Below are 10845 nucleotides of genomic sequence, written 5' to 3'. Positions count from 1 at the left end.
AAAAAAATTTAATACAAATATTTTATTTTATATTAATTTTTATAAATAATAGCTAAAGGTGTGTTTGCGATGTTTCATATGTTAATTTAAATGGAGTATGTGAAAAATGTCCCTTAAATTGTTATAAATGCATAACTAAAACTAATTGTAAAATATGTAAATATGGATATTATCTTGATAAAAATGGAGTTTGCACATTTAATTCTTCAATTAGGCTCTAGAAATAATTGGAGAAAAGCAACATTTCGCTTTAAAATTATCAGTTAAGTTATTATCAAAGTACCAATTTAAAAAGTAAGTTTAGGTTAATTTAATCTTGTTCTCAATTTTGTCTTTTTTGCTCATCTCCTACAGTTTGCACTTTATGTATGGGCGGATTTTATATGAATGGTTTATTGAATTGTTTAAATAAATGTTTTTAAGATTCTACATGCCCTTGCCTTAATTAACCATATGCTTGCACCTCATTAGGAGCAAAAGCCACATGTAATTCGGGATCATATATAGATCTCAATGGAGTAGTATAACCATGCCCATCTAATTGCAGTTTACTATCTGTAGGTGTAACTTGCACCATTTGCTCATCAACAGGATTTCTTTCTATAGTAGACGGAACTTGCGTTTCTTCTTGTCCAGATACGTTTATAAAAAACACTTAAAATTAAAGTTGTTAATGCCGTCCTAATAGTTTTTTATTTTAGTAATAAGTTTTGATATGTTTTTTTTTAAATAAAAGATTTTCATTGAACTTTTTTGGTTTTTTATTCAATCAAAAATAAATAAAAAATAATTTTTGAAACAAAAATAGGTTTAATATTTTAAATATTATAAACAAATTAAATAAAATATTTGAATTAAATTTTTTATTTTATAAAGAAATCAATGCTTTTGTGACTCAGGTTTTATAGATGATGGAGTTAATTGTGTACCATGTCCTAAAAATTGTAATATATGCTCCTCTTAAACATAATGCACTACTTGTCTGTCAAAATAGTATTTATTTATTGATGGTTCTTGTGTTTCTTCATGTCCTACTACATTTGTTTCTAACGATTCAACTTAATCATGTACTTGTCGTCCTAATAGCTCCATATAACCATCGTAAGAAATTCTAATTGATTTTTCTCAAATTTATACTTTAATAAGAAGAATGGCATATAAATTTATTTTTTTTATTAGTTTAAATTAAAAAATAAGTTTCAAAATGCATTAAAAAATTTTTTAAATCTGATTTAAGTTACTTTTATTAGTTAATTCTTAAACCGATATTCTTAATATTTTGAATATTAAATTAAACAAAATATTTTAATTTAATTCAATTTTATAAAGCAATAAATGTCTTTGTAACACCGGCTTTGTAGATATAGGAGGTGATTGCTTACCATGTCCTAAAAATTGTAATATATGCTCCTCTTAAACATAATGCACTACTTGTTAGTCAAAATAGTATTTATTTACTGATGGTTCTTGTGTTTCTTCATGTCCTACTACATTTGTTTCTAACGATTCAACTTAATCTTGTGATTGTCGTCCTAATAGCTCTATATAACCATCGTAAGAAATTCTAATTGATTTTACTCAAATTAATAAATACTTTAATAAAAATAATTTCAAATAAATTTATTTTTTTATTAGTTTAAATTAAAAAATAAGTTTCATCATTCATTTAAAAATTTAAAAAATCTGATTTAATTTATTTTTATTTGTTAATTAATTAATTTTTAAACATTAATCCTTAATATTTTAATTAAATTCAATTTTATAAAGCAATAAATGTCTTTGTAACACAGGCTTTGTAGATATAGGAGGTAATTGCATGACATGTCCTACAAATTGTAATATATGCTCCTCTTAAACATAATGCACTACTTGTTAGAAAAATTATTACTTATTTATTGATGGTTCTTGTGTTTCTTCATGTCCTACTACATTTATTTCTAACGATTCAACTTAATCTTGTGTTTGCCGTTCTAATAGCTCCATATCACCAGAGTAATAAATTCTATTTGATTTTTCTCAAATTTATATTTCAAAAAAAACAACAGATATATTTATTTTTTTTTTAGTTTGTTTTAAAATATAAGTGTCAAAAATATTTTAAAATTTTTAAAATATAATTTAACATATTTATTTATATTTATTAATTAACTTTTAAACCACAATCTTTAGCATTTTATATATATAAATCAAATTAAGTAAAATATTTTAATTAAATTTTTAATTTATAAAGAAATAAATGTCTTTGTAACACAGGTTTTGTAGATCTAGGAAGTAATTGTTGTTAGGAAAAATATTACTAATTTATTGATGGCACTTGTGTTTCTTCATGTCCTACTACATTTGTTTCTAATGATTCAACTTAATCTTGTGATTGTCGTCCTAATAGCTCCATATCACCAAAGTAACAAATTCTATTTAATTTTTCTCAAATTTATATTTCTAAAGAAAAACAACTGATAAATTTATTTTTTTTTTAGTTAGTTTTAACATTTTAAATTTTATTATCAAATTAAATAAAATATTTGAATTAAATTTTTAATTTTATAAAGAAAGTAATGTCTTTGTAACACAGGTTTTATAGATGAAGGAGTTAATTGTGTACCATGTCCTTCAAATTGCGATACATGCTCCTCGGAAACATAATGCACTACTTGTTAGGAAAAATATTACTTATTTATTGATGGCACTTGTGTCTCTTCATGTCCTTCTACATTTATTTCTAACGATTCAACTTAATCTTGTGTTTGTCGAACTAATAGCTCCATATCACCAAAGTAAGAAATTCTAATTTATTTTTCAAAATATATTCTACAAAAATAATAAATAAATTTATTTTTTTTTAGTTAATTTTAAAAAATAAATAAGCGCTAATAAATATTTAAAAATTTGATTTATTTTATTAGTATTTATAAATTAATTCATTTTTAAACCAACATTTTTAATATTTTAAATGCTAAAATCAGATTAAAAAAAATATTTGAATTAAATTTTCAACTTATAAAGAAAGCAATGCCTTTGTAACACAGGTTTTGTAGATATAGCAGGTGATTGTGTATCATGTCCTATAAATTGCGATATATGTTTATCATAAACATAATGCACTACTTGTTAGTCAAAATATTACTTATTTATTGATGGTACTTGTGTTTCTTCATGTCCTACTACATTTGTTTCTAATGATTCAACTTAATCTTGTGATTGTCGTCCTAATAGCTCCTTATCGCCAGGGTAACAAATTCTATTAGATTTTTCTTATATTTCAAAAGAAAAACAACATATACATTTATTTTTTTTTAGTTTGTTATAAAATATTAATGTCAACAAATATTTAAAAATTTTAACCACAATATTTAATATTTTAAATATTATGATCAAATTAAATTAAATATTTGAATTAAATTTTTAATTTTATAAAGAAAGTAATGTCTTTGTAACACAGGTTTTATAGATCTAGGAGGTAATTGCGTTCCATGTCCTGCAAATTGCAATATATGCTCCTCTTAAACATAATGCACTACTTGTTAGGAAAAATATTACTTATTTATTGATGGTACTTGTATCTCTTCATGTCCTACTACATTTATTTCTAACGATTCAACTTAATCTTGCGTTTGTCGACCTAATAGCTCCATATCACCAAAGTAAGAAATTCTAATTTATTTTTCAAAATTTATTCTACAAAAATAATAAATAAATTTATTTTTTTTTGGTTTATTTTAAAAATAAGTGCAAATAAATATTTTAAAATTTGATTTATTTTATTTGTATTTATTAATTTTTTAACCATAATTTTTAATATTTTAAATATTACAATCATATTAAAAAAAATTTTTGAATTAAATTTTAAACTTATAAAGAAAGCAATGCCTTTGTAACACAGGTTTTGTGGATATAGCAGGTGATTGTGTATCATGTCCTATAAATTGCGATATATGTTCATCTTAAACATAATGCACTACTTGTTAGTCAAAATATTACTTATTTATTGATGGTACTTGTGTTGCTTCATGTCCTACTACATTTGTTTCTAATGATTCAACTTAATCTTGTGATTGTCGTCCTAATAGCTCCATTTCGCCAGGGTAACTAATTCTATTTGATTTTTCTCAAATTTATATTTCAAAAGATAACATATACATTTTTTTTTTAGTTTGTTTTAAAATATAAATCTCAACAAATATTTAAAAATTTTTTAAATTTAATATAAATTAATTTTATTTATTTGATAAATTAATGAGTCATTAATTCAAATCTTTAATATAAAATAAAATTAAAATAAAGTGTTAAAAAGTTTAACAAGCATTTATTTCCAAATCTAAATTAATAGCCCAATTATTATTATATATTTTATATAGAAATTTATGTGCTTGCAATAATGGTTATATTGATGTTGCAGGTAGTTGTTTAGCATGTACTGCAAATTGTCTTAATTGCGCCTCATAAAAAATCTGTAAGGTATGTACCTCAGGATATTACTTATTTCCAGATGGAACTTGTGTTAATCCGTGTCCACCTACTTTTGTAATTGATAAATCTAACTAATCATGTACTTGTCGTGTTAATAGTACATTGTCAGCGTAAAATAATTAATTAATTTACTAAAAAAATACTTTTATTAACTCTCAATTAAAATTATCAAATATAATTGAAAAGCTTAATAGTTCAAATAAAAAAATTATTTCAAAAAACAAGATATAATAATACTTTTTATTATTTTAATTAAATTAAAAATTAAATTTTATAATTTAATTTGGTATAATAAATATTTAATTTATCAAATAAATAACTAAAACCTAAAAATAAATATTTTTATATAGAAATGTATGTCCTTGTAATACTGGCTACATAGATTTAGGAGGTGATTGCTTACCCTGTGGATCAAATTGTGATCAATGTTCAACATAATCAACTTGCACTACATGTTCTTAAGGATATTTCTTATTTATAGATGGTTCTTGTGTTTCTAAATGTCCACCCACTTTTACTATAGATTCTACTAATACAAAATGTATCTGCCGTAGTAATAGTTCTCTTTAAAAGTAAGATAATTTTATTTTAATATGTGTAAATTTATTTATTTATTTTAATTTAGCAAAACTTAAACTTGTCCATGTAACGTTTAATATTTAGATGTTTTAGGTATCTGCTAATAGTGCCCATCTAATTGTGATTAATGTTCTTCATAATTAGTTTGTAAAGTTTGTTCCTCTGGATTTTACTTAGCAATAGATAACACCTGCGTTTCATACTGTCCTACTCCATTTGTCAAAGATTAAACAAATACTAAATGTATTTGTCGCCCTTATAGTACGTTATAAAAGTAATTTATCAAATTTCTTCATTTAAAATAAATTATAAATTAAAGAAGCTTAAAATTTAAAATTAAAAAAAAAAGTTAATATAATAAAAAATCATTTTTTTTAATAACTTTTTATCATTTTAATTAAATTAAATTTGTAATTTTTAAAAATTAATTTTAATAAAAAATGTAAAATTTAATTTCATAATTCTGATAAAATATTTTTAACTTTATTAAATAAATAACTTAAATTAAAAAAATTTTTTTAAATAGAAATACATGTCCTTGCAATACTGGTTATATAGATTTAGGAGGTAATTGCTTACAATGTGGATCAAATTGTGATCAATGTTCTACATAAACAACATGCACTGCATGCTCTAAAGGGTATTTCTTGTTTATAGATGGAACTTGTGTTTCTAATTGCCCTTCTACATTCACTGTGGATTCTACTAATACGAAATGTATCTGCCGTAGTAATAGCTCTCTTTAAAAGTAAGAATATTTTATTATAATAATATCTAAAATGATTTATTTATTTTAATTTAGTTAAACTTGTCCTTGTAACATTTAATATTTAGATGTTTTAGGTGTTTGTTAATAGTGCCCATCTAATTGTGATTAATGCTCTTCATAAACAGCTTGTAAAGTTTGTACCTCTGGATTTTACTTAACAATAGATAATACCTGTGTTTCATAGTGTCCTACTACATTTGTCAAAGATTCAACGAATACTAAATGTATTTGTCGCCCTAATAGTACCTTATAAAAGTAATTTATCAAATTTTCACTATTTAAAATAAACTAAAAATTAAATTCCTTAATTAATTAAATATATTTAGTTAAGTATGTCCTTGTATATCATCAGGATATATAGATCTGAATGATGTATGTCAACCTTGCTCTTCTCAATGTGAAAAATGCTCTTCATAAACAGTTTGTGTAACTTGTATAATTGGATACTATCTAACTATTAATGCTTCTTGTTCTTCGTCATGCCCTACTTCATTTATTCAGAATCCTTTTAATAGAAAATGTGTTTGCCTAACCAGTAGTAATTTAATCAAGTAAAATTTATTTAAAAAAATCAATTTTAATTTCTAACTAATATATTTAATATAAATAATTGTTTATAACTAATTTTTTTTATAAAGTGGCATCTGTATTCCATGCGATTCTAACTGTCAAACATGTTCTGTTGTTAATAATAAATAATGTACATCTTGTTTTGATGGATTTATTCTAAAAGATTCTACTTGCTTATAATAATACCAAACATATAATTCTACAGTATTTACTAAACAAAAAATTCAATTAATAAAATAAATAACTTAAACAGAATAATAAATTTCTTCTTATGGTTCTATTGGATTAAGTGCTGCTTTAAATGTTATGTCAAGCTCAAGTTTTGGAGTCTCATAGAGTGGATTAACATTTCAAAGATTAAGCTATCTCATTTTAGTCAAAACAAACTTTCCTGCTCATATATTTCAGTTAATTAATTCTTTAAAAGGTAAAAACAAATATTAAACATTTTTAAAAGTTTTTTAATAAAATAAAATATTAGGCTAACTTCCATCTCAATCATTTAAATAGCTGAACTTATTTTTATTGTTTATAGATTCGAGAGAAATATAATATTATGATTCAAAATTTGAATCAGTAGGATTAGCTTATTTCGCTTTAGCTACTTGTGGATAAGCTTTGGTCATATTTTTAATATGCCTATTCTCATTTATTATATTTTACTTTCTAAGCGTTAAAATTTAAAACCAAAATATAAAATCTAAAACAATTAAAATTTATGAAATGATATTCTGCTCATTTATTATTCAGTACCTTTAGCTAACAATGACTATATTTATTATAGGAGTCAATACTTAAGTAAAGCAATATATAAAAAATTTTAATGCTTAAAAACTAATCTTTGAAATTCCTTTGATTATTACTTTGTTTGGAATTAGTGTTGGAACATTTTACACATTTTACATTTACCTTAACAAACCTTCTTTGTAAAAATAATAATTTAACATGATTGTTAAATAGAAATTATAGATTGAAACAAAGGAAGAACTAAAACCAACTCGAAATTTTATTCTAATTGTATTATTATTTGAGTCATTTATCATTCCAACATACTTTATTTAATTGAGTTAGCACTGGCTTGCTGTGTGTATAATATCAATAATTGTATCTTTGAGTCAGCTAATAATAGTGACATACTATTTGCCATTTTACTCTAAACTAACTAACGCCTACTTTATTGTTTAGTATTGTTCTTGGCTTTTTCTTTACATTCTATATTTGTTATTAAATATATACTCTACAAAACCAGACTTAGATAACTACGCAAACCAAATTGATACAGTAAGCTAAATATTTATAGTGGTAGTTCTCATAATTTTAGTAGAGCAACCTATTTACATGATTTTAGCTATATTAGTATAGTTATTTACACTTGTAAAATAAAAAATAAATTAAAAAAAACAATAAAAAGAAACAGAACATTTGAATTAGAGTATGAATTTATTATTAGCTCATGGAGGTGGGTTATCAGTTATCAAACAAAAACTTATGAACTACTATGATATAGAAATGATGCATCAAGAGAATTTCAAAAACTTAGTGAAAGTAAACTACTGGTCTAGAAAAAAAAAGAGAAAGTGACCAAGCATTATTTTTTAAAATAACTTATTAGCTTAATTTTGAATACTAAATATATAATAATGAATATTATTTAAAAAAAATATTTTTTTTTGTAAATAAATATTTTGTATCAAGCCTTTTTTTAAAAAAAACTCTTTTTAATTTTTTAATATATTTAAATATTAACCAGGTTTACTATATTTTTACATTTCTTAAGAAATTTATTCGATTGTAGAAGTAAAATATATTTTTTTTGGATAATATGGAAATAATATTTTAAGAATAAATAAAGATATTTTTGAGTCAAAAAATGATAGTTTTTATAAGCGATAATCCTATTTTGTTTACTTTGAACAATAACTTATTTTTAAATCAAATATTTATCAAAGAATGTTGTTTTTTATAAATATAATTAGATAAATAAATTTTAAAATTAAATTGATTTTTTAACATAAAATAGAATGTGTCATCACTAACTCGATTTTATTTATTATATTTATGTTATTTTATTCCATTTTCTTTATCTATCTCTTTTAAGCTTTAAATTCTTATAGTAGATTTCGGAAAAATATTTTTTACGATTCCTAAAAGATATTAATATTTAAATTATTAAGTAGATAGATGTTAACTGAGTTTAAATTTTCCCACCAAATTCTAAAAATAATTAAATTATTTGAAAAATATTTAGAGAAGCTTTTAATAATTGATAAAAATTAAAATAAAATACGAATTCAATTTTTTATTTGGTGAATAAAATAAATCTTTTGTTAAAAAATTCAAATTTAAAATGACCTAAGATGAATATTTTTTTATTGCTAAATTAAATTATTTACTAATAATATTTATTTATTTACTTTGCTACTTTACCTCAAATATATTACAAATTTTATTTTAATTTATTTTATTTGCCTTATGGCCTTCATATCTGTTTGTAAGATAAATAAATAAATAAATTTACCTCAAATATTTTATAAAATTTCAATAATTATAATTGCTAAAATAATTTTTTTAAAATCATATGCAATAAAGTTATAAGATATATAATTATATAAATATTTAAACAGCAATTAACATTTTAAAGAAAATAGTAGTATCAAGAAATTAATTGGTAAATTTATAAATAAATTAAAATATTTTTATCTAATTAAATAATTATCTTGTAAAATAAGTTGATAATTAATTATTTGAATATTTTATTAATAAAATTAAAATATTATGAATTGAAAAGAAATATCCAGCTTTATTACATATACATTGATTGTTTATTAAAATTTATGGTGAGTATTTATTAAATTAATTTCAATCAAAAATAATTCTGTAATTAGAAGATATTAATTAAGTTAATTACATAACAAATAATGTAAACAAAAATTCGAGTTTTTAATAATATTCATAGATAAATAAGTATTATAAAATTTGAATAAAATAAAGTAAAATAAAAGATTGATTTTCCTATTAAAAGAGCACTATTCAAATATGCTATGTGTAAAAAAGTATTTTTTATTTTCGCTAGCTACTTAATCTTTATTTTATGCTCTGATATTCTACCATAATAAATTATGAACAAAATCTTATATATAAAGGTAAATTTCTCAAAAATAAATATTTTATTTATTATTCATTACACTTTTTTTTTTTATAAATAAGTAAGCTAATTCCATAATTTACTAAGAAGTAAATAATGTGGAATTTAAATATAGCTCATTAGACAAGTAGGGAATTATAACTGATACATACAAAATATAGGGATCTTTTAACATAGATTCTCATTTAGATAATTTTGTTATAAATGTAAATTTTATTCATATTAACCCAAATTTTAATTATTACTTATTAACAATAGACTACTCTTTACTTAATCAATAAGAATAATTAATATTAAACGATTGATTTAGAATATAAATCTAAAAGCTCTAATTTATAAATAATCACATATAATATTTCCTCTAATATTTATTAGGATTGCAAAAAAAAGATCTTAAAGGCTATTGTAATTTCATAAATTGATTTTTATTCAAAATTATTTTTTGATAAATATTTATTTAAAATTAATAAATAGGAAAACATATTCTTTTACGCATGCCTAGATAAAAAAAATAGATTTTTATTAAAGGGCTTAAGCTTTGAAGAATTATTAAATTAACCAATAATCTTTTATGGTGAAAATATTAGCTTTGGGCATAATTTTATTTAATTAGATAATGATCTTTTATTTTATGGAAATCAGTCTTATAAATTACACTCTTCAATCTTAGAAAGCAAAGACTATTTAATTAATGTAATATATTTTTTCCCCTTCAAATTAGATATACAAAAACTATTTCGGAGACAAAAAACTAAATAATAAATCGATCTAAATACATTTTTAAATAAAAGTAAATTGGTGATCAATTAATAAAAGTAGTAAACTAAAAAAGTTTTTGATACAAATTTGTTTTTGATTAAAGTGATAAAATAAATATCCAATTTATTTAATAAAATTCAATAAGAATTTTTTTCTCCACAATTGGTTTCATTACTTTTAAATAAGAATATTAATTAAATAAGACTTTCATTAAAAATAAAAAGATATTTTATTTTTTTTTCTTTAACATAGATTTTCAAATATTTATTTAAGATTCTATTTTTTTAATAGAGTAAATACAATGTATTCATAAACGATGATTATTTACTTAAGGTGATCACTTATAAAGAAGGACTTTTAGATGATACTACTAAAGTTAAATTAAATTTATCTTTTAAGAATAGAATTTTTATTTCTGATGTGATAGAATTTCCTTAAGTAATTATTATTTGGATTACAAAAAAATTAAAAAGTTTTTTATACTAATGACTAAAATTTTTAAAAAAGATAATTTTGATATTTACGTTCGAGTATGAGAGAAGAATCTTTACATTTT

At 21.3% G+C, this 10845-nt stretch overlaps 1 protein-coding gene across 1 annotated transcript; it reads left to right on the top strand. All coding sequences in view use genetic code 6, as the record gives it.

The window, feature by feature from the left end:
- Positions 1-368: 368 nt before the first annotated feature.
- Positions 369-7966, top strand: TTHERM_01144950 (hypothetical protein; the record flags this gene model as incomplete). The annotated part of the gene is made up of 17 exons (XM_001026132.3): positions 369-700; positions 877-1101; positions 1330-1554; positions 1768-1992; positions 2231-2401; positions 2550-2774; positions 3004-3228; positions 3417-3641; positions 3858-4082; positions 4356-4577; positions 4818-5039; positions 5093-5320; positions 5573-5794; positions 5849-6070; positions 6142-6366; positions 6454-6812; positions 7797-7966. The coding sequence occupies 17 exons, from the start codon at positions 369-371 to the stop codon at positions 7964-7966; spliced, it is 3948 nt and encodes a 1315-aa protein (XP_001026132.3).
- Between the last annotated feature and the right edge of the window lie 2879 nt (positions 7967-10845).

Source organism: Tetrahymena thermophila (assembly GCF_000189635.1).
Source record: "Tetrahymena thermophila SB210 genomic scaffold scf_8254049, whole genome shotgun sequence".
NCBI classification, from domain to species: Eukaryota; Ciliophora; class Oligohymenophorea; order Hymenostomatida; family Tetrahymenidae; genus Tetrahymena; species Tetrahymena thermophila.
Note: the sequence above shows the minus strand (reverse complement) of the source record. Positions and strands in the feature narration are given on the sequence as shown.